The following is a 25,448-nucleotide window of genomic DNA, read 5'->3' as shown; positions in this document are numbered from 1 at the left end:
CCAGAACAAAGAAGCAATTAAAATATCTACAAAAAACTTATTGGTTAATTTTCAATTTTAATACACACAGAATGTATTAAAATTGAAAAATATAAGTGTCTGATTGGAGGACTTTATCCTACAGCTAATATAACTATATGTACATATATACGCCATAGTCTCCGTAAATTATTCGATGCTTTAGTAGTTTGAATTTTTTGTTATTTGATTTCTATATGTTAAAATATATAAATATATTTTATTGTAACTCTATTTGTCCCTCGTGAAGCATGAATTATTGATAAGATTACAGTTGTAACCCCCTTCAGAGCCCTCATTTGCTTACAATGGATCTTGACTCATTGATCATTGCCTCATACAGTACGTGGGATCCTGAAATGTTAGCGATGTCTTAATTGAGTTCACACTACCAATTTTCCACTTCTTAGCATTTCAGTAGTTTTGGTTATCGGGCACTAATTTCTGATGGCGTCATTATACACTTTACCTATGGATATTCAAAGGCTACTGAACTGGTAGTGATTTAGCCGAGGAAGCAAATAAACATAAGACCTCCCACATTATGTATAAATGTACTTTTTTTGTAACATTAACAGTAAATTCACACACAATCGAAACATAACGTTAGATAACTACAATATCCATGATAATTTACATTTAGGTATGACACCCACTTTCCTTGTGATTAAGAATGATTATGGCATGATTATATATACATATACAATGAGAATAAATCTGAAATGGAAATACTATCAATAACTTTTTTAACAATCCCTTGTTAACTAAACTACGCAAAAAAACCTTATGTCTAATAACGTAACACAGTAACAATAGCATACAGAGATATGTCACTTGAGATAGTCACAACTAAACCCAAATAATTACATACATGTATCTGACTTGTTGGATTATCCTTTCAAGTTGTCATTTATTTAGGTGATAGTAGGAGTGATTAATTATATTAATCAGATGTAATAATTTGCAGATTAGACAAAGGTTAGTACTAATATTAATCCATAGTAACTACACACATTGTTATATGTAGACTGGTGATTAAATCTCTGGTAGGTTCTCACCAGGGATGTTATGGATATGAAATTTCGGATACGGATAGGTTTCGGATATACAAATGATTATTATATTAATATTATACGGATACGGTTATGAAATTATTTCTGATTATCCGTTAGTTTCGGATAATTTCGGTTACGGATATTATTTTTTTATGGAATTCCAAAAGTAAAATACAAATAACTAATAAACCGGTTTTATTTATATGTGTCAAAATTTGGGAGAAATTACAATCAGTCTCAATTAGGCTCCGCCCCTATCCGATATTATACGAAACTTTTATTTCGGATTCGGTTACGGTTACGGATATTTTTTTATATCAGATATCAGATGGTTTCGGTTATGGTTACGGAGCTCCCTAACATCCCTGGTTCTCACAGCTTATTTTATGACGGCGATTTGACGTTAGTTTAAAATTTTAAATAGGATAAGTGTTATATTTAATCGATAATGCATGTGTTTATATATGGTTTATGTATATGTTATATTAATAATGCGTGTTCTATTCTAGTTTAGTCTAATACTTTTATATATGTAATTTATATAATCAATGTTAAGCCACCATTAAGTATTTCTGCACTTCCCGAAGGTTGACTGGTAGAGAATGCCTATAGAATTAAGTCCTCCTTATGTATCATAATTTATCAAAAAGTTTAAATAAATAAATAATTTAAGAAAAGCCCCTAAGGAAAGCCTACCCCTAATAATAATAAATATATCCAAAAAAATCGAAATGAACAGGCTTGGTAAAATAGTTCATAACATTCAATAAATCAGTATATTTGAATTACATTCCTTGGAGAACACTTGATAAAAAATTTTTGAAAAGAAAATTTTACTGGATATAAGTTGGGTAAACCACAACCACCTATGGGCCTAAGCAAATGAAGCAAAAACTCTATCACCTCTCTTATCAGCCTTCGTTTCTAATTTTAATCACACATTAAAAGACATGTGTCATAAAATCACGCCACATTTCGTGTCAGGCAGGGGTCATCTTTTGTTTTGTTGTCATGCATGTGTAAATTATCGCACATGTAATAAACCGCGTGATCACCTCATAAACGTAACGCAAAAAGTATCTGTAGGTATGTGTTGAGATGATAAACAAGATTTTCAATGATTGTTTCATTTACATTAGATCTAACAAATTGTAATTGTAAACGTGTTTGTAGAACGGAATAACTTTTCCTTGATATTGAAATGTGAAAGTAATTTATGAATCTTTCAGATCACGTAATATTTTTTTACGCTGAAGTAAAATATGAGTATACAGAATAAAAATTACGTGACATATTTGTTTTGCAGTTTACCGTCAACATATGGGAATTGTAGTATGACATGCATAGAAAAAGGAAACAAAGTGTATCTGTGTAAGATTTTATTAAAATGCGAATAATTTCTTACTAATTTTATTTAAATAAGTAAGAGATTAATTTATACTAAAATAACTCCCTCACTACTGATTTAAGTAATTCAAACTATATTTTATTGTAACATTTTAATTAATGCTTTTTTTTGTAAATACTTTCCTCTAACAATTAATTAATAACTATCCATATCTTACCTACAAAGAAGTGTCGTGAAGTCACATTATTTTATATCAGCACAAAATTTTGAAAGGCCTCGTTTAAAAGTTCATGAATAACATGATAATATTTATAATGTCATTGTGTTAATTAATATTTTCAGATATTTACAATGTAAGTATCAATTAGAGTTCAACATATGTCACACCACTGCATACTCTCAATTTATATTGTACAATCTTAATGTAGGTACAACAGTCCGAAAATTACGTCAGATCGCACTCAGATAATTCGCATCATATACATACATAATTTGAGTTTGTTGCGTGGTAAAGTTAGTTAATACAAAACTATAGTAAACATAAACTATAGTACTATAGTAAAATCTATTTATAATGCAGTGGCTACGAAAAAACCAACACAATCGATCTTGATCAAATTTACATGTACCACATGAAAAGCACGAATAAAATAATTACATTATAGAAATAATAATAAGAAAAGGCAGAATATATAGTATACCTACCAAGTAAAAAATGCTCGTAATTACCATGTCCCAATTTGACTATCGCACATAGTTAAAAATAGCTGTCAAGGATCCAATATAAAATTCTCTCTCTCTCTCAATGTTAATATAATATATGTGTCATGTTTTTGACCATTTTTCAGTGTTAAATTTTTATAGAAATACACCACGAAATTATTAAATTTGATAAGATTTTGTATTCAATCTTTCGGTAAGCGATTGCGACCTAACATGCACACTTGTGACAACAAAGATCCATACTACGATTGCTGAGATATATGTATGTGGCAATCCCAGTTTACTTATTTATTTCTCGATATTTTTGCAGTATAATAAATATTTTAACTACTTTTTAATAATTACTGCGGCGGTCAAATTATATTATATAAATTTAATGTGTGTGTAGAGCACACGAGTAATCATAAACCTTTAAATATTATATTTGGTGCCCATGGCAATAACTTATAAAATTTTGAAGTATCAACATGTTAAAAATTTTATGTATATTTTTGGGTCTGTGCTTGCCTCCTTCTTCTTCTCCCATTGGGCTAATTAAATGTGAATACCATATTTTAATAACAAAGGACACTATTAATGTTTTTCCGATATAATACGGACTTTGTCCAGTTCAACAGTTCATAATTTATCACTCATTTAGGTCGGTCTTATTAATTGTTCATTATATGACAACGTGTTTTACTAATGATCATACGAGCCTTTGCCGCCACACCACGTCGATGTAAATCGTTTATCGCATGAAGATTCTCTCAGTATCAATTGGCCTGTGGCGCCGTACACTCGTATGGATAGACTTTAGTGTAGTGATTTAAATTCAATAACGAATATTATATCGATGTTTTTTTAATTTCAGTGATAAATAGAATAGAGGACTTTGTGGATCGAATTTATTGGTTTTATTGATATTGATGTTATCTTGATAAAGATAGACAGTCAAAATTTACCGGTTCAGTGGAGTGTTGAATTGTACTTTGGGTGATGTAGTGGACTTTGAGGGTTGGAATTGGAACTGTAGCAGGATGGATACGATGATAAATGTGTGGGCTGTGGTTGAGCACGTGAGGGTGTCCAGCGGTGCTGCGGAGCTGGCCATCTTCACGGCTATACTGTACTGGTTCTTCACTTCAAGGTTTGTTTTTCCTATTGAAATATGTTAATTTGGTGTATAATATTTTATAATATTACACCTTTGTCTGGGTCTAATCTTATGGAGCAATTATTTAAGTTCATATTATACTAAAAGAATTAAAAAAAAATAATAAGAACACTCATTCCATTCAAAATTAGTATAATCCCAAAGACGGTTACAATTACAAAATAAGTCTCGTTTTAGTATCGATGAACATACAAGTAAAGCTTAACATTAGAAAAACTAATATGTATAATGGAATTGCGAACGTCCTTTGTTTGAAGTACAATAAATAATTTTATTCCATAGGCATGTATATATGTAATACATTTTAATTAAGTTATTGTCTCTACTGAATAATATATTTACGGAATATCAAATTTGCTACTATTAAGCTCAATCACATTACAAGTTTTTTTCGTTATTTTATACATATAGTAGCAGAAAAATATTTTTTGTCTATAAATAAATTTGAGGAAATATAATAACTGTCCCAAAGAAAATGTTCGATGATAATGAAAATTCCACTTGTAAGCTGTTAATAAGTAATGTTTTTGCTGCGTTTTGTTTTTTGGTCTTTGAATCACTGTTAGGGGTCTCCATCAACCTTATCAAATTCCTATATTATTAATTCCAAATATTAATTTTATATACAAACTAAGGTGACCGTTTTGTTTCATAATTAGTTTATTAACGCATTACATTGTTAATATTATATTATTAGGAAATTTTGAAAATGCAATCTGTTTCGGTTTACTTTCTAACATTAATCAAAATCCACACATCTATAATTTGTCGAAGAAAAACTGATTGGGCTGACTTAATAATTAATATACTCGGGTTCTATAGTCAAACTACGTGTTTGTATAAATCAAGGTAACCCAAGAAGAGTAAACAAATTAATATCTAGTTTCGTATTTATCATTGTTATTTATCGATTAATTTTTGTATAAAAATTATAATAATTTTTAAAATAAAACAATCATCATAATAATTATAGTCTCCTAATACTTAGATGAAATGCTTTTATTATAGGATTTACGTCTTTAACACGTGAAGAGTAATATACACTGATATCGTTAAAATCACGCCTTATAATAAACAATAGGTTGTTAAACAGGTATAAAAAGAACTATTAAAAAATAAAAGAAAGAATATATCTAGCAATGTAAATTGTCTTATTCCGAGTTGAAATAATAATAACGTTCTCTGTGCACCAAAAAATAAAAAGAATTTGCGGCCGTAGCTTCAGAGTTACGCACTGTACCTGTGGATTTGGAAAAAGACATTTTGTACGCAGATTAAGTTATACAATGAAAGTGATACCCCATTTCCTGTATGTTGCCAGTATGCAATAAAAAAAAAACTTGTGCCAAAGATATCTTATCCCCTTTAAAGCAAAAATATTTAAACACAAGGTAAACCCCAACTGTATCGCTGTCTCTGTTACTGTACACATCTGCATTATACTGAATTTAAATAAGATCACGGGAGCCATGTAATCAGTCTAACGGTATCATGCAAGCATTATATGTTATTATATGTTTGTAGGTGAAATCAATTAGATTAATAATATTAAGTATAATTTGTGGTACTATAGTTTTAAGACATCATTGCGGAATAATAATCAGACTTCTTTATGCTTTTGGACTATAATAATACAATTTACAATAATTAACTATCTGGCTGAAGCTTACGATTCCTCTTTTGGGAAGAAGAAGTAACGGATTGAAGTATTTTTTATTTTGAAATGCATTGCATTGCTCTTGTTTCCAATATATATTTTGCATACCGCTAAACAATCATTTGCTTGCGGCATTGAGTAAATAAGATTATACATAGTCATTGTCTTAAAATTTAATACTAGATTGTTTTTTTTTTGGAATTATTTAAATTAGCTTGTTTCGGTACTCTTTATTAGAATTGTTCTGTATACAACACAATGATTTGCCGAATGACAATATAATACATTGTAGTAATGTACGTCTTAGATTCATAAAATATATTTTAAATTTTCTAAAGAAATACTATGTCACATATTATTATGGTTATAATGAAATTATATCAACATTATGTATCTGATATTTGTTTGTTTCACTTTATAATAAATAGACAAAAGTAATAGAAATAATTATATGACGATAATAATTATTTAATATTACTTTATTAATTATATTATATTATTTGTAACTAGCGAGGTCCTTTACGAAATGAGAAATGGCATGCTAGATTTTGATTTCATTAACTTCCACACGTATTCAAAATTGATGTAATATTTATATATTCAGTTAAAATAATATAATTAATACCTATCAAATAATTAGACTTTTAATTATAATAATTTAATTACAGGTATACTTCCAAATAATAATAATGAATTAGACTTGGTAATAATTACTATTAAACTTGTAATGAGCATCATATAATTATCTACTATTACAGTAATATAACGGTATTGTTGTGTTTTATTAGAATTAACATTAGGTACATATTTCACTGTAAACTGTAATCACATCTTAATAGTTAATTACTGATATAAGTATAAATATTGATCTAATTCATTAATTTTAATTAATGTAATATTGATAGTTAATTAGCCTTCTATTTATGTATACCAGTTTAATTACCAGCACTAGTAAAATATCAATTGGCATAAATTGTAATAATGATATTGAATATCGCAACTTGCAATTGCATGCCGAGTTCAAATAAATAAAGTTTAGATTCAAGTTGAGATGATAAGTTTAAGTTTTCCTTAAAAAGTTGGCAACTCATTTGGAATTTCTGGTGTTACGAGGTGCTAATGGGCGGCGGTAATCACTTAGCATCAGATGAGCAGCACGTTTATCCCTGTGCTATAAAACTAAAATGTGAATGAAACTCGGGTGTTTAAGCCCTAGCCCATGCAAATATTGGTCCTGAACCAGGTATTTGAAAAACTTCTAATTATTTTGAAATAAAGGAGAGTTTTCTTCGTGCGTGAGATGAGTAGGCTTTATAAAGTAACTGTTATATCCGCGGTTAGGGATATGTTCTGGAGGAAAAATAAACTAAAAGTGTGACAATGACCCGAAGATGGACTGGTACTCTGTATAGACCACCGTAGTAGGTATATAGCCGACACTCAGCAGTTAATAATTTTACAAAGTGAAACGAAATTAAATGAATAAAATTACATAATACAGTATATATGTATAAGTCACAAGCTGCAGAAACTTATCAATATCTAATTCTATACTAATAAATATAAAGATGGGAGTGTAAATTTTCTATGTTCGTCTATGTTTGTCTTTGTTACATTTTCCTGACTATAAGGCTCAAGGGAACTTACTGAAATTTGAGGTGGCAATATCACACAGGCTTTCTCTTATAAAAAAATAAACAAAGTCGCTGGTGGTAAGAATTTTAGATGAATTACCTGTATTATCAAATAGTTCGGATTTTGGTACGCTGGCTGGTTTCATGTAGCTTCATACTGGGAGTGTTGCCAACTGTGCCAGCGTCAGCTACACACTCCTAGTGAGATAAGTCGTACTAAATGTATGTAAAGTTCAATGTTCGCTTACGTACGAAACAAAGAAACTAAAAAGGATGAAGACATCGAATACAGGTAATGAGTAGTGTCAATGTCACCAGCAATACTCATGTATGTATGTATATAAGAAAGAACTGTATAACACGTGATTAAAATTATGGACTTTTATAAGAGGCTACTTCTTTAAGATCCCTTTGTCGTGTAAAGACAAAAACTTGGCAGACAGACAACTTTTAGCTTTATAATATTAGTAGTAGTAATATGGATATATAGGCAAAAGTAGCGTAACTTGCTAATATATTGTCTAAAATCAAGGTACAGCCAAAACTAAAGGATTAGAAGTTTTAATTTACCTCGCTCCATTGGGTAGGTTCATGTATGTAGGTAGTAGGAATTAGGAAATCCTCAGTCTGTAAAGCTGGAATAATAGTAGTATGTAGTATGTTGTTGGACCTGGGAGTAAAATTAGGAAAAATCTGACATTGAATATAATACTAATATTTCCTATCACATTTTATTTAAGTATGTGAATATTACACTGTTTTTGGTAAATATAAATAAATATGTCTTATGATTATTGGTATTGGTAATCTTACGAGTACATTAACTAAGTTCATTTAAGTTAAAGTTCAATTATAAAGATAATCGAAAATAACAAAATTATGAAGTTGCGAAAATAATACTTTTTAATGTATATAAATATTTGGCGTGAATCATGTTACTAAATACGGTCGCAAACGCGTTACAAATTAAAGATTCAATCACAGATATAACAATCTCTTTATAATCTACGAGATAATTTAAAACGTATTGTAGCATAATGTGTATCTAATTTCCTGGTGACTAATAATTTAAATAGTATTATTTACATTATTCGTCACCATTTTAAAAGAGTTGGTACCTTAAAGGTATTTTGCTATATCCGCAAGTTAGTGAGATGACCCCAAACTATGTTCGAATTACGCAAATACTAAGACCTTATATAAATAAAATAGGTTGTACATAAGTACTACCTTTTCTATCGCCAACAAAGTTAAAAATCTCAGGCCTACTAGGAGCTTATAATTTCTACTCGTAAGGTTAATGATTTGGCTGACATCATGGTTACTGTGACTTAATTGTACTTATTTTTTAAATTAGATATATCGGACGTGAATTTGTTTTTTTTTTATATAGACTACCAGCTTACGCTAATGCCCAGCGCATGAGGGCAAGCAGTGGTTAATGATAGAATTAATAAAATATCAGGTCACTTCATGGCGTCACATCGTGACAAATACACCTGGCACCTTTTATTTAACCACGATAGTTTCATGGGGGAACCAAGTGTACATGGATCTGACAGCGTACTTATAGATAAGTTACGATGATCTCAACTATGAGCTGAACTCATTTCCAACCTATCAACTTCAAATGTGCTCCGACAACGTCAGCGCAGGCGAGATCGACATTAAAAAATACGCTATTAAAACAATTACATACATTACACACATAAAATGTTTATAAATAGTATGTAACAATAATACATTAATAATACTATCGCGGAAATATCGCCATCGGACATTTTGTTACGCTTGACTAACAACCGTTACATCGGTTTGTTAGTGGTGTGGGTTTTTCTTTCACGTACTGTTGGTTTTCGAACAGTTAGGCACTATTTTTAATTGTTAATTACCTACTATTAGTAAATTACTAGGTAGTTAAAAATCTCTTCACAAAATGGTTCTCTTAATAGCAATATTTAATGAGCGAATGGATTTTCCCACTAAGTATCCACGGTTTGATATTCTAAATATTACGGATTTAGTCACTAAATTATACTCACGCCGCATCATTTAGTTCCACCCCCAGCAGGATTTGTGCTAGCGACATATAATAATATACTCATGAATACAAATATTTATATAATATACGTACGAGGTTCGAACCTACAACTAACGAATAATCATAAATATTAGTCGAAACATACAATGAACGATTCCGGTCCATTCATTGTGTAGAGATTTTGTAAAAATCACAATGTTGTACACTTGGGTGGCAGCCAAAAGTTCGGTCTTGTATTTTTAAAGTACTGAACATGGTTTCAAATATAAATAAACACTAACGCTAGTAATGCAGTCTACTACTCACTGGGTATTTAATAAATATAAATTATGTACCAAAACTGTGGTACTTCGAAACATTTACTATTATTCATTTAACCTTTACAAATATAAAGAGACATATAAACGTTAATTCCTGTAATTATTTTCTATTATTCGCTCCAGGGTCACATAAGAGAGTGAATATTATTAAAAGTCGTTAATAAAACAAATTTGGTATATAGATTCTTGAGCTAGCAGGCTGATTTTAAATTTTCCGACAAACACAATTTTGTAACTTTGAAAAAATTTGAACATTAGTATTTTAGGCATAGCTACCGTACCGTTTGTTTTTATATCGGAGTTCTAAAAGCGGTAGCATGGGTTATTGTTGACACGTATTACCGTTTTTAGAATTTCTTCCGACGAAATATTCCGACTGCTATGAATTATTGTTTTGAATTTTAAGAAAATGGTTGAATTAGTATTGTTTAAAAAAATTGACAGGTCACATATAGTTGCATTAATTGCAAGTAATTTTCCGTAATGTTTAACTGCTATGAAGGCTATGAAATTTTGTTCCAAATTTTGAAAAAATGGTCGAAATGGTATTGTGTAAAAATTTTGACAGGACACAAAGCTGTATTAATTGTGAATAATTTTCCGTAATCTACGTATAATATTAAGTAATGGTTTCTGTTGTTGTAGTCGCGTCGCCGACATGCTGGAGGTGGTCGGCGAACGTGTCGGAGGATGGTGCAGTGGAGGAGGACGCGATACCAACACCTCACTGAGGCAGGCGGTGCGCGCGCGCCGGCGAGTTAACGATGTATACTCGAAACTGGACTGTGATATCGCGGTTAGTAACTTTAATTAGTAAGTGGTACGATACTTTGGTTATAAATTAATTGCATACAACTGCACTGATGGTATACGCTAGCGCCTGGGCAACACTGAGGATGAGGTCAGGCCAGTAATTCCGACTTGAAAATTTCACCTGAAATTTTCCAGGATGTTTTCTATGGAGGACCGTATGGAATACGACCTTATACTAGGCGTCATTGCATGCGATATATCAGGTAAGTAACAATCCCATCGGTGTATAGAAAATACTAACATGATTGTTACTAAGCTATGCTTAGCTATTATATTAAAGACTACCCGAAAGTGCCTGTATTTACATTCCTGAAACGACTATATATTTTTTTAAAGATGACTCCATATACATTAATTTCATGAAATTGTATCCGAAAGTCAGTTTTCTTTACTGAAATACCGGCGCTCTCATGACCTTATTAGCATCAAAGCTTCCGTGAATCTAGTTTCACGATACCTTCACAGTATAAAATTAGATGTATACATAATATCATAGTTAAATTTGATCGTTTTATGTCAAATTTTACACCAGTTTTATAAAACTGGTGTTTTTAATCCATAATTCACTAAACTTGTTTATATGAAAAATAAAATTACCATAATTAAAAATTAGAGTTTAGGTACGAACCTGTCAATTTAAATAATTTGTTATATATTATAGTTTGATGCCATAATATTAATATTATAGTAAATTCAAATCGTACGTTACTGCATGTGTTAATTCAAGAATATCTATTGATTTCACATAAAAATAATTTATTACGTAATGTAATAAAAAATAAAAGCAAAATGTTAAAGAGAAACGCAATATTCACTTCTTTAACAAATAATTAGTGTATATACATATATATATATATTACATTTATCTTTTAATAATGTAGAGACATAGAGACTTTTATAGTTTTCGATTGTCTATATAACATACGACATCGTATGACAATTTCAGGTGATAAGCTATTATTGAGTAAGGTCGCTTACCGATTGATTGATTTGATTGATAGTAATAAAACACGCGATCTAAATATACTGAAGATAAACAATATCGGCCTTATTACGGAAAACAGACCGATTACTAACTTAGTACCACGAATAATCCATGACCTGAAATAATCTATATATGTATATTAAACAAAATCAACGTGGTTACACACACCATTTATAAAGTTCACATTTGTTGAATTCTTATCCACCCCGAATTGCAGAATAACTATGACAGTATGGCAAAAAATTATGAAGCATTTAAAAATAAATATTGAAATATAAACAAAATTTGATTGATCTTGATTCAAAATTATCCAGATCTATCGTTCAATCAGTCATCCTGCCATTATTCAAGTCATGAAAATATGACAATCACTGACTGTTCGGATCAGCTTATTAATAAAACATACACTGTACTGTTCAAAATACAGAATAGTAACAGTATATTAGTTATATTATCTGAAACCGAATTCCAACCCCGTGCTTAGGTACTTTGTGATCCCATAATTCAAATTACAGCATTAAAAATGTGGTTGATATGCATATAATATAATGTTATACGTTTCTTTATGTAATGAATGTATACAATGAAACGAAACATAAAAAAAAATCGTAAATCAAATTTATTTTAAAAAATCTATGAGATGTTGATTGACCTGTGCGAGTGCTTATGTGTTAATTAGAGAAGTTAATATTAACTAATTACTTAGATAATTATACTAATATTATATTATAAGTTTATTTGGTTGAACGCACTAATTTTAGGAACTACTAGATCTGTTTTAGTTTATAATGATAATAAGACTATAGAATATCACACTACGGTAAATTTGAGTGGAGTATATAATAAAAATGTTGCAAAAAAGAGGAAAATTTATTCTAAACATTTCTCTTTGCAACGCTTTATTAATATACGAGTACATATATAAGCTGGTAACCGTTGATAAATTAAGTCATAAAAACTAGTCGACCACTCACAGACTTACTAGGGCAGAGGTGGAGGTTGACCACTAACATAGGCATGTCAGCCACATACCGATCAGTACACAAGTTAAATTAACTAGTACCTATATATGACTTACTTACTTACTGAGTAAGTACTGGTTAAACATTAATTACAGTTTATTGGTAACTATAAAATTCGCGTGGTAGTAATAATTAGATATTGAACAAGCAACTGTATCTTACATTAATATTTTCATATATTATAACATAAATCGAATGTCACATAAGCCGCATATTGAATATAGGTACAATTTATTTCAACAATTTAATTTCTTGTCTTATAAGTAAAATGTGTTTTCGTTACATTTTGTGGTATAGTTGTCATGATATCATTTATTTCTTCTCTTAAATAAATATCCCAATAATAATATATAAATTATATAAATATATAAATTCCCTTAAATAATAGTAATAATCCGTTGGCTATAGTGATCAATACCATAGCTGAGGCTCTGGCTCAGGCATGGCATCATAATAATGTGTTAGCATTTTCCAGTAGACACCAGCATTGTTTACTATTTTAGTATTATTAAAACTCGTACGTCTCCTCCTCTTCTAAATAGCAGTTCTCTGCCATTGTAAATTATCGTTACTATTGTGGTGAAATAAATAGATCGTGCCTTTCATAATATCTACTAGTTACATTGTTATAACATTATAATAACATATTACAGCACGCTATCGCGTCTGTCACGAAATATCACTTATATAATTTATTTCAACAAAGTATAAAAAGTTTAGTATTTGAACTAAATAGCTTTGTTACGATTTTACTTTTGAGATAGTAACTTGCAACTTTTTATTTTTTAATATTTACCAGTTCCTTTTCCCAATTTTCTTTCACATATTCAAAATTTCACATTTGAAATTGCATATGTTTATAGTACAAGAATTTTACTCATCGATATACAGAAAGAATGGTGAAGAGCGATATTTAAGTGCTTAGATATGAAAAATTTGTAATGGCGATTATTCTATTATAAACGCTCTTTCACGCAAAAACTACTGAACGGATTTTAACTTATACATCATAATAACATATGGGTTATAAATTTCAGCTATATTTTTGCAGGTGAAAACGCGGGCACAACTAGTACACAATATTTTTATAGTGGCATAAACTCATAATTTACTATCACTTGCGTCTCTTTTCCTCGTCAGTATTCCGTTCACTCCATATATTCAAATTACAGCATCAAAAATGAGGTTCATATGGATGTATATAATGTTATTAATGTCTTTATAAAATTAATGTAAGAAATAAAATGAAACTTAAAAGAGATTGTCGTTAAATTTTGTGTTAAAAATCTATGGAATGCAGAGATATCATAATTACAATATGTCATTAAATTTAATTAAAACATTATAATAGGTGCCCAATAAAATAATAAATGTCATGTCAATCAATATTATTAAAACTATAATTACATGGGATGGTGGATTAATGAGAAGAAGTTCTATTAAATTGAAATAACTACTTTATTTTTATTATATTCTTATTCATCTGCATCTAATCTAGTTTATTTTTATTATATAAAAGGTATAAATTCGACGATGTACCGAACGCTCGCATCGAGTAAAAACTGTAATAAAAACTGACGCAAAACGATAGCTAAAAATGTTCTATATGAACAAATGATTCGGACTTTAATAGTAGGTGCTCATAAAAATGAACAACTTTCCACGATGTACATGGGTCGTAATATAAAAACCATCCATACTTAATGATCACATATTATTTATATAATTAAATAATTTAATTCACAGCAATATAAATTTTCACCATACTCACCCCTAGTACTATGGAAACTAAAGAAAAGTACTATTACTTTTCTTGTTCTGTTGTAGGTAAAGTTTAGTTACATAATAAAGTTTTCTTTTTTCGTTTCCTAGTTTTTTTTATAGATAAATATGTATTGTATTGATGTACCTTTTTCTGTATAAAATTCCTTTATTTCGATTGAGTATTGTACTAATTTTAGTGTCGTACTCTTTTGGCGACTTTAGGAAGTACGTGTTAGTTGTGCTGTTTTAAATAATATTTCAGCTTCATGTCTTCGTTTTGCCGTATTATATAATTATTTTGTACTCATATATTACGTGTCGACAGTGAGTGTCGACCCGTGACCAGGACGTTTGTAACAGCTTCGAAATATGGGAAACATTTGAATAATATTGTCTTGGTATATTTTTGGATTATATAATCTGTAACAATTGTATACAACCGTGAAAAAAAGTTTAAACAGCTATTATTTTATCAACAGACGAGAACGACATCGCTGTACAGAATCAAGGAGAGCCCTGTAGTGCCTGCGCCTCAGCCAGTGACCCGCCCACCAGGTGGACTTGCGTGTGGCAGATGCGCTCCCATTTCTAGAGTGAGTTAGCGTTATTATTTATTTGTTGTTATATGAATAAACTATCAATTTACTTCAGATATTTCTCATAAGCATTTGGTAGAATCAATGTGGATTTTATTGCTTTTAGGTAGATTATGGAAAAGTAGTTTCTGCTATTGTTTGACACACAAACTCCCGTCATATTTGTTTTATTTTTAAGTTATGAAGGCTTATTGTTTGTAATATATTTATTTTATAAATATGAAATTATATGACCATTAAAATATATAATTTTATTCCTAATTGTAATTAATTAATTAATAAGTACGAACGCATCGTTATCACGCAGTTATTCGCAATCCCTATCTATTGAACTCTGCCCAGGGTCCAATAACATGAATCTATACAGTTATAAATTCTAACACACGGAAGTTTGTTTTTATTATCAGCGTATATTATAATATTTTTATTTTATTATTAAATAGTAACTAGATTTGCAATTAAAAAGAGTTATATGTATAATTATTTTATATTTCACTAATTCCAAATTTTCTTTATGAACATTCATATTGTTAATATTGGTATGGATACGTTCAGTGATCTGTATTTATAACAATGGAACAATATCTATTTCAAACTGCTACTAATCCCAAACAAAATAAGTTTCAAATGTATTGCCTCTATTTTAATTAAAAATAGAAAGAGCTACTACAACCATTCGAAATTATACTTTGTCCTTCTTGATAACTATTAGATATGGTGATTAATACATAATTAATACTACTGATTTGTTTACTACTATTTCTACTACCATTTTATATATTATGTTTTATCAGATAAATTGTATATTTTCACACTATTCGTATCGTATCATTATAGAATGATATTCCGATAATGACAGAGTTGCTAGCCACCGCATCGACGCGTCGGGGCCAACAGCACGGAAAGTAGGCGCTCTGAATACCAAACCAACGATCGCTGGTTCGATATCATTCGCGCATTACTATATCAGTATGTGTGGACTGTATTCTGAGACTTATATTCCTAGTTTTAGTTGGGATTAAGTATTATATTTGGAATGAATTAACCCATAACAAAATGTTACTAATTGTAAGTAATTAGTGTCATATCAAATGTTTACGATGTCTCTCTGGTAACCATCGTAGAGTATTCTTCACCTCGATAGGCTAACCAATTTGGTTTCATGCTTATCCTATTATTTATTATCCTTCACTAAACCTATATATTACTATATTAATATACTTTATTATATTATTATACTTCACAGCGTATATTATTAGCGCAGGCTAGTGCACCATTTCATATTAATTCCATCCATTAGAAAAATATCAGTAATTGTATTGTACTTATTTACAAATATAAATGGAAATTGCCTGTGTCCAATCAATTGTAAAGAAACATTAACAACTGATAATAGTGTAATAATATAAATTAAATCGTAGTACTATTCAATACAAAGTCCGCATATTATTTGTGTCATCACAAAGATCATATCACATTTAAGGTTGGAACGTTATAATTTTAAAAAAATACATGTATTGCGTTAAATTATAATGTTCATTGTTTGTTGCCACACACAGATGTTTCAACAAGAATGTCTTATGTTTCGTATCCGCTAAATACTTTGATAATATCGTGTCAATGCTCCAACTACCTTATACAGTGTCTTTTGTTTTATCTATTACAAGCTTCGATTATTCTCATCGTTATGAATTACTTGTATACTTTGTGGACGAACATCTCTTAACAAATATTGCAAATTTACAAAATCAGTAATAGGATACAATGCGCAGGGTTTCGATATCTAATTAAGAGCATTCATAGTAATGTTTGCATAGTCGTTTAATTGTCAATAATTTTTTACCATCTAAAATTTCTTAAAGAATCTTTTTTATTTTTATCTGTTTGTTTGTAGGCTATTCTCAGAAGCGTCTAATTCGAGTACTGTTGTCTCTATGTTAACTTCACTTAAAACTGTTTTTTTATTCCATTCATAGATGTTATATACACACAAGTGTTAGTTCCAAATATATATCTCGAAAGTATTTGGGCTTCATGAATATTATGACTGTGGTCCTCTATATAAACTCAATTGTCCAATGTATAAGTACATAGGCGTATTACTTCACGGGTGTACCTATTTGACTATTTCTTTTTGATGTATTTGTTAAATTATTTTTGTTGTGGGTATTAATTACATACAAAACAGCTGGACCAACCTGAATTAAATCGTTCGTAATTATAAAAAAAATCGGGTTCAAAATCAAACTCAAGTAAATAATTCTGAAGTAAAATTATCAGGACAAGATTTGTATGCAAGAAAATATTGAAAGAATGTAAAGGGAAGATTTTCTCTCATTATGTTCATTAACACACCCACGTGAGCGCGCAGAGCCGGCGGCTGACAAGAAACAACACACATTCACTCATCACCATACTAAAATGCAGACGGTCATGTCTGCAGTATAATACTCGTAGAATGATGACGAATTTCTAATCCAACGTTGTAATCCGATAACCGTTATGTTGTGGGCATGTTGGCAATTTGGTCCAATGACCTCAACGTCAAGGTTAGCAAGAATGACAGTCATCACTTAATAAACGTCTTACCCATTTGGCGATACTTGGAATGTTACCTTTAATTTCGCAATGTCCAAGTCCGAGATAATTAAATATCCTTTAAAACTTACAAGTACTGTGTGTTTCTACTGTTTAAATATAGGTTGACTTTCAAATACTTGAGTGACCGTGTACCTTAAGGCTGCATGTCTCCAACCCCCCTAATTAAACTCGATAATATTTTATCCTCAGTGTAAAACAAATATAATATGTTTTACACTGAGTTTTGTGTTTTCAGAGTCAACACTCTGCTCAAGTTGCTAAAACACAAAACTAAATTTTAAGTAAAATAATGTAGTAAAATAAATAGTACTTTATTTTGTCACATTTATTGTTTGCTTTCCAAGAGTACACTTCATTTGTACAAAAAAGACACAATCCTACTCACGAAGGTCGAAAGAGGACACTAGGGAGGATGCACGCACTATTCATGTAAAGGTCGTCAAACAGTTAGCCTTTGTTTAAGTTTGTCCACAAATCCTGTGACTCAGACGGAAGGCGTATGTATACGTGCTCATAAAGAACTTGGGTGATATTTAGTATTTTTTACATGTCTGTTGGGTATAGATACTTCTTTGTAATGTTTTTTTTTAAATTACGAATTTAATATATCAGCTATTCAATCTAGTTAAAAATGAACTTTTTAACAATTGTTTGTAAATTTGAAATAGGCTTCCTTATCGCAACCCTGTGACTGCTATCAGCGACTCGTAGGTTAAGTAAGATGTGTTTTTATGAGTAAGAATCTCACACAGCCATATCTCCAGCGGTGTAAAAGTTTCTTTGTAAAGATTTTTTAATATGACAAAAAGGCTTGCTTACCATTTCAAATAAAAAATCAATATCAACGTTTTTCGGGAAATCTAAGTAATATTGTTGTAACTCTTTCCTATTTGTATTATAGTAAATACTCAATTCAATAAAGTAAATTATTGGAAACGCCACGCCCCCCAGCTTCTATATTACAATATGATTTTTTATAAAAATTAAGAATAATTACAACAATTCACTTAGTCCTATTTAGTCCCAAGCTCAATAGTTTGTGTTGTGTACTAGATAACTGATCGAAAAACTTCAATACTATTTTTCCAAAGACATTGGGTAAAAGAAAAGTTTTCTATAAAGTCATCTGCTTGGTACCTCATTAAGTGTGAAATATGGCCGAGATATATATAACACCTTAGTTTTGAGGTAGAGTAAAAAACTGGACGAGCACAATGAGAGCTACTATTTTCGAACATTTGTCTAGAATTCACTTGATAGTCCTATTACCCGTTATCTAACTGCATATCACACGCTCTCGCCACGCCATGCGCCATAACAATGTGTGTGTGACGCACCCAAGGGCGGGTCACGGTCAATTAGACAGTGCAGTATTCCACACACGGCGACATCTGACAAGCGCCTTGGACAGTGAAATCATCTATTCCTATATCTTCCTATTTTATCCTTCACATGTACACAGTCGTTGCATTATTTATTGTTTCCTTTAACCTTATTAATATCTAGGTACTCATACTCATGTTTAGAAGGTGACTAAATCTTTAAAAGAGATTTTCACATTCAATGCATAAAACAAGGAATTATACATTTTCTTTTAATAAATCACCTATAATTAGTTAATTTTTAATTATTTCCTCACAAACAACATACAAATGTAGACCACTGCATAAATCTATTCGATGGACCAATGCATAACTAAGAAAAACTTTGTGCGAAAGTATAAATAAATTATTTACACCTATGTAAAAAAATGTTGACCCTGATACTCGTGTTTTACATTGCAACATTTTTTAAATTTAAATATAGCTATCCTCTTAAAATGTAATCTAGTTAAGATAATTGTAATTATAATGTAATTGTTAAAAGTAGGCGAGAACTAATATCTGTTTACTTGCTTTTCTTCGAATCTTTGCATATTATTGTACAAACCACGAACATCCATACTGAATACTGTAGATTACACAACCAATTACAAAAGTAAAGACGTATGTTGATAATGCTCATTCATATGAAGAACTTTCTCAGTGGTCGTATTATATTCCAAATTTAAACTCACAAAGCGTCCGCAGTGGCGTGACATGAACGGACCAACCGGAGAATGGCGCCTTCTCGGCTAGTAGTGCGACGACCTCGCAGCATATAGAGGACTCATCATCCATACCACAAACACAATTGATCGATTGTTGTTTTAATCAGTTTTGTATGGCAGGTTAATTGTTAATAAGCAATATTCTAGCACATTTGGATGTTGTGCCAGACTAATGATTCTTCAATTACTTGTCCATTAAAACCCTGCACAATTTATTAATGACATGAGACAATAAAGAATTAGGAAAACCCTGAAATTCAAACAAAGACACGTCTAGTAGTTTAGCTTACCGATTCATTTCCGATGGTTGCGCATTCAATTCCTCGCACGGTGTAAACATTTGTATTCATAAGTATGATTGTCATGTAACATCGTCTGGCTGTTTTCTATGTATATTATGTACGTAGGTATTTTTAAAAAATATATTGTAAGTATTTCTATAAGTTTCCAGAGATTCGGACTATATGAGGGCGTATGAGTTGTCCTGGATTATTATTATTGTGTAGTCATAAAATCAAATCCAGCAAAGGCACAACAGAAATTAACAGAATACTTTAATACTGTTTACGTTTGTGTATTTCTATTCATATTCTATATTTCCTAAACTAATCTACGTATTATGAATATTTACATAGTATAGAAATGCGTCACCTCGACGCATTAAATGTTGTTCCGTGCCGTTGTTAAAAAAAACTGTCTCCACTGGCGCCTACCTGTTTTAAAAATAAAATTTTATATACACTTTATTAAATACATTTCTCGTTATCTTTCTTCTACTTACATTACTATATTTCTATTTCATTCCAACAATCAGTGCTATCCTCTAAATAGTGTTTAGTTTATTTTCAACCTTCCCCCTGACACTATCCGTGACCGAGGATGTAAATAAACTCTGTATTGAACGAATATTTTTTATCTTAACTTTATACAAAATTGTTTATTATGCGGAGTAACGAAAGAAAACTCTCAGAATAGAGAATGTTCTGTACACATTTAGACTGAACAGAAGTTGGAGAACCACTACTAACATTTGCTTTTTTCTTCTATCTTAGTATTATTATAACTAGAATTGAAAAAAAGCTATGGGGACAATGGGAGAAATGAATATTTTTCTAAATGAACCACATCACATTACACATTTTGAAGTAAACCTCTCGAGCGTTTTGTTCTTGAAGATTGATATGTGACTTTACCTTTAAAGCTACATAACCACATAATGATATTAATTAAGCGGTTCAATAAACTTTATGATCTATCATCAGTCAATGAATTCTCAGTTTTTTTTTATTGCTACGTAGTGTGTTAAACTGTACATATTTTTATATGCATAACAAATGCACTTGGTGTATAAACTCCATAACTATGGTTACTTTTTAGATTCATAGATCACTACTAAGAATACATAAATGTTTTCAAGTTTTCTAATATTAAATTGTTGCTGTTTCTAAGTATTTTCTAACACATAATTGAAGATTAGTATTATCAATCACGACAATGATGAATGTCACATTGAATGCTATTGTATCTAGGTTAATAACATACTTTATCAATCGTTTAAATAGCTGACTCCATTAATATAGTTATATTAAGAACGTTATAGTATAACAAAAGATAACAGAAGAGTGTGTAATATTTGCATCATCCTTTGTTCACAGAGAGGAATCTTTATATGTTAACATATATCATGATTCTTGCAAATTAAGTAAAAAATAATGAAAAATAAATAGTAGTCAGTGGGCTTACTTATAATTTGTGATAGATTGTAACATGGCTATTGAAATTCAATCCATACGTAATGTCAACAAACTATATTTTGTATTCAAGATTATATCATAAAGAACTTGACTCTTCCAAGAATAAATTAATATTCAAAGACGCTCAACGTTCATTACCTAGTTTTTCTATCTAGGTTTATAACGACAGACTAAATTATAATAGCATTCGCATCGTGTACCAGCAGCCTTAATATGTGCAAGTTATTAATAGTAAATCCCGAAATAGCATTGAAAGAACTTTAATTTTAAATGAAATGCCAGAGACTACGATGAGACGCTTTATTTATTTGTGTCGTAATGTTTTTAAACACGTACTTCTTTGTCAAACATACAATATGTTTACACTTTAGAATTTGCTAATATATCACAAACTTCTTTGCAGGAATCGTGGCAAGACCCAAAATCAACTGAGACAGGATCCGTGATAAATATATTGAACATTGGGAAGCAGACATTTGCAAATGGTGGCGTCGTGTCGAGGTATCTTTGCGATTTGGCACAGTGTTGCCATCTCATTAAGTATGACTACAAGGACTTCGTGCCCGATGTAAGTACACCATAAAATGTTACTAATGCTTTATGTTTAATATTGTAAGCAACAAACCTCGAAGTACCTAAATACCCAACGCTTCAGTTTTTTCTCCCGTTTTACGCCAAGACTATCATTGATTATGACGTACGTTTTATTAGTATGGACAAAATCAACATGCTTTTTCGAACAACGTACTGTAATTTTTCTGAAGTAATCTCACCAGGAAGTTGAGTCTACTACCTCCATTGCAGAGATTTTTCTAAAATCACACTATACATTGCTGCACAGTCACCTGTGTCTTTTTAACAGAGTTTCTCTGCTTCTTTTTGAAAAATGTTTACTTTGTTTAGTCTTCTCTAGTTAAATAATGAGATTCATGCGCTTGTAAATAAATTCAGAAACATTTCCCGCCTACAGAAGTATTTTAATTATAATTATAAATTTTATTTTCTAGGTGTTCAAAGACAAACAGTTCCAAAAAGCTATAGAAGATAGAACCCAAGAGGAACTGAGAAAGTTAAACGAGAACAACCACGTAGGAGGAGGCGAGGGTGAATCAGCAAGCCAGTACCAGGCGGTCAGGGCGCGCATAGAGGCCAAAGCTGCCAAAATAGTAAAAGATATTAGTTCGGCGATGTCCAATGGTGTACTCAAGTTAGTATTATATAACCTTTATATTAGAACTTACTATAGTTCTTTTGCTGGGCACGGGTTCCATTCATAAGAGGAGGATTTACCCTAATGTTACGACACTTAATTAATATTATAATATTATTTAATAAGTAATTTATAAGTGTATTTAATACACGAATACCGTATTTCACATAGTTACAATTAGATAAAATTTGACTTAAAATAAATGTTCAAGACGTTATGTGAATTAAATATAGCATTTTTATCTAATCATACTTTTATGCTTGTATTTTTTTGTTTTCAAATATAAATTGACAAGGTTCCATTATCTATTCTAGTTTATTGAACTATGACATCTGTGCTAAATTAAAAGTAGCTGTTAAATATATCACTATTGCGTCAATTGAGTCGCAAATTTAATAAATATTGGCTTCGCGACCGATATATATGTTTACTAATATAAAATATCAAACCATTCTAATAAAGTATAAACTAAAATTACTATTATTATAAACTTGAAGTACTAACTAAAATTACCTATTGTAATACTAACCGCGACATGGTGGGTTTTCTACTTAAGGTTTTTTCAGTAAATTATATTATTCAATTGTTAGAATAATACAGTTAATAACAGATATCTACTAAGACATGAAAAAATCTATGAACAGTCTAATTTTTGTCTTGACTTTAATTTAGAGTATAATTCGAGATAACCCTAGGTTTAAAAGGTACTGATGTTACAGATAAACTGAGGATTGACTAATTGGCATGCTCAAATAGAATTTGTTGTTATTATTATTATTTAAAAGAAAGTCCATATCATTGTTTTCGTTATAAAAATATAATACATATTTTTATCATAGGGATTACATAATATAAGTACTAATCTAATAAATCCGTTTAGATGTTTATTTATGACCTGTTTCATTATTTAAAATAGTAAACAATATGTTATCACATCAGAAGATATTTCTTATAGATAAATGGAAAACCTATTTTCCTTATTTTGCATACTAATGTTGCGGTTTAAGGGATTAAGTAATTGATTGACTGATCTAATCTAGCTAGTTGTTTTGTAATTGAAATCCTGGTATAATATTGTTGTTTGTATATCTTTATTTATTTAGGATCATAAACAGGTTTACAATTAGAATATTTCTAACTATTTAAAAAAAGCAACACACACATTTGTATTCATGAGTATAATTGTTTGTATAGGTCTGGGTGTTTTGTATGTATGTATTTATAAAAACTAAGTATTCGTTGTTTAGTACCCATAACACAAGCTCAGCTTATCTTCGGACTAGATGGCGTTGTGGGAATTGTCTAGGGGTATTATTATTATCTTTACAGAACGTTCACTTAGAGCTTTTGAACTACACAACGGTTTGTAATGCAATTTTTAAAAATAGGCAGGTATTGAAGAGGAAGGTTTATATGCGTATGTGGTAGCTATTTATAAATAAAAAAAATAATACGATTAATAATAAATTGTAGGTTAGTAGCCTGGGTGTGCCACAAGGCGATTCGTCGCGTAGCACGCGGCGGTTGCGGTACCCGCGCCGCATGCGTTGAGCGATTGAGACGTGCCAACGCCGCTGGTTTGCCGCTAGTGTTCGTCCCGCTGCATCGCTCGCACTTCGATTACATACTCGTCACTTTCACACTCTACCTCACTGGGCTTCGACCGCCACTCGTCGCCGCCGGGAATAACATGCGGATACCTTTCTTTGGGTAAGATTTTTTTCAGAAGGTTGATTTTTTTCAAAGTATTCTAATGCAGTTAGGGTTTTACAGCTTCACTGAACCATTTATGGATAGTGCAGAGGACACTACAAACCAGGCTGAGAACTTACGGAGCGGGTGAAGGTTGACTCTTACCTGATGGATACGATATAGTCTGAGAATACATCGTTAAACCTCATCTCGTGCTTCTTACTTTAGATAACACTAACAGTCAGGATAGGTGTTTACAACTTATTATTTCCGATATTTGGCACCTTATACAGTGCGGTTGATTACATGTTAAAACCCAACTCGTAGAGATCTTCGGGGAACAGTTATTATGACCCGATTTTGATAGTTCTGTTCTGTCAAATGGAAATAAAAATAAATTTGTAATTTTCTATATATGTACAAGCTCAATTGAATAGAACAGGAATTGAATTTCTTGTCTGTTCTTCTTAGCTCCTAACTGACGGTTACATTTGACATATCATAATAGTCTGGATAAAGACTATTATGATATGGACATGAATAAAGATATTTTGATTTGATTTGATTGATTAATTAATTAATTAAATTTTTCAGATGGTTTCTACGTGGATGCGGTGCATTTTTCATCAGACGTAATACAGAAGGCTCGGAAGGTCACAGTGATCAAATTTACAAAACAGCTCTTAGGTATGTGGTATTAAGCACGTATATTTCAGATTTCATTGATCTATGACCTTTTTAAACGCCAAATCGCTCGTCGACTTTGTGGTCAATTATTCGTCAAGTAAATTGACCTTATGTAAAGTTATTGGTAATATGGGTTTGTTCGTGTCCATAGTGACAAAATCTAACAAAAAAAACTGTATTATTGAACCCAAAAAAGTAATTACTAATTATTTGGACCGTATGCAAATGAAACTCTATATTTATGTCTCGCATTCAGTAGTATACTAACTGTAGATGTGGTGTT

The 25,448-nt window shown here is 30.7% G+C and overlaps 1 protein-coding gene across 5 annotated transcripts in view; it reads left to right on the top strand.

Moving 5' to 3' along the window:
- The window catches only part of LOC131843725 (glycerol-3-phosphate acyltransferase 1, mitochondrial), a 52,764-nt gene that overhangs the window by 20,729 nt on the left and 6,587 nt on the right, over positions 1–25,448 (top strand). For 2 of the 5 annotated variants that reach the window (XM_059192449.1, XM_059192447.1), the window contains exons 2-8: positions 3,998–4,273; positions 10,598–10,748; positions 15,016–15,129; positions 21,980–22,144; positions 22,584–22,783; positions 24,260–24,496; positions 25,073–25,165. In XM_059192449.1, coding sequence (XP_059048432.1) covers positions 4,164–4,273; positions 10,598–10,748; positions 15,016–15,129; positions 21,980–22,144; positions 22,584–22,783; positions 24,260–24,496; positions 25,073–25,165 — 1,070 coding nt within the window. In that variant the 5' untranslated portion in view covers positions 3,998–4,163. Of the gene's footprint in view, positions 1–3,878; positions 4,274–10,597; positions 10,749–15,015; positions 15,130–21,979; positions 22,145–22,583; positions 22,784–24,259; positions 24,497–25,072; positions 25,166–25,448 lie in introns of those variants that run through there. The other 3 variants (XM_059192450.1, XM_059192451.1, XM_059192448.1) reach the window with 2 other exon arrangements.

This window comes from Achroia grisella, unplaced genomic scaffold (assembly GCF_030625045.1).
Source record: "Achroia grisella isolate CSIRO2021 unplaced genomic scaffold, CSIRO_AGI_Agris_v1 utg3288, whole genome shotgun sequence".
NCBI classification, from domain to species: domain Eukaryota; kingdom Metazoa; phylum Arthropoda; class Insecta; order Lepidoptera; family Pyralidae; genus Achroia; species Achroia grisella.
The sequence above is the reverse complement of the archived record's forward strand: the minus strand, read 5'-3'. Positions and strand labels throughout refer to the sequence as shown.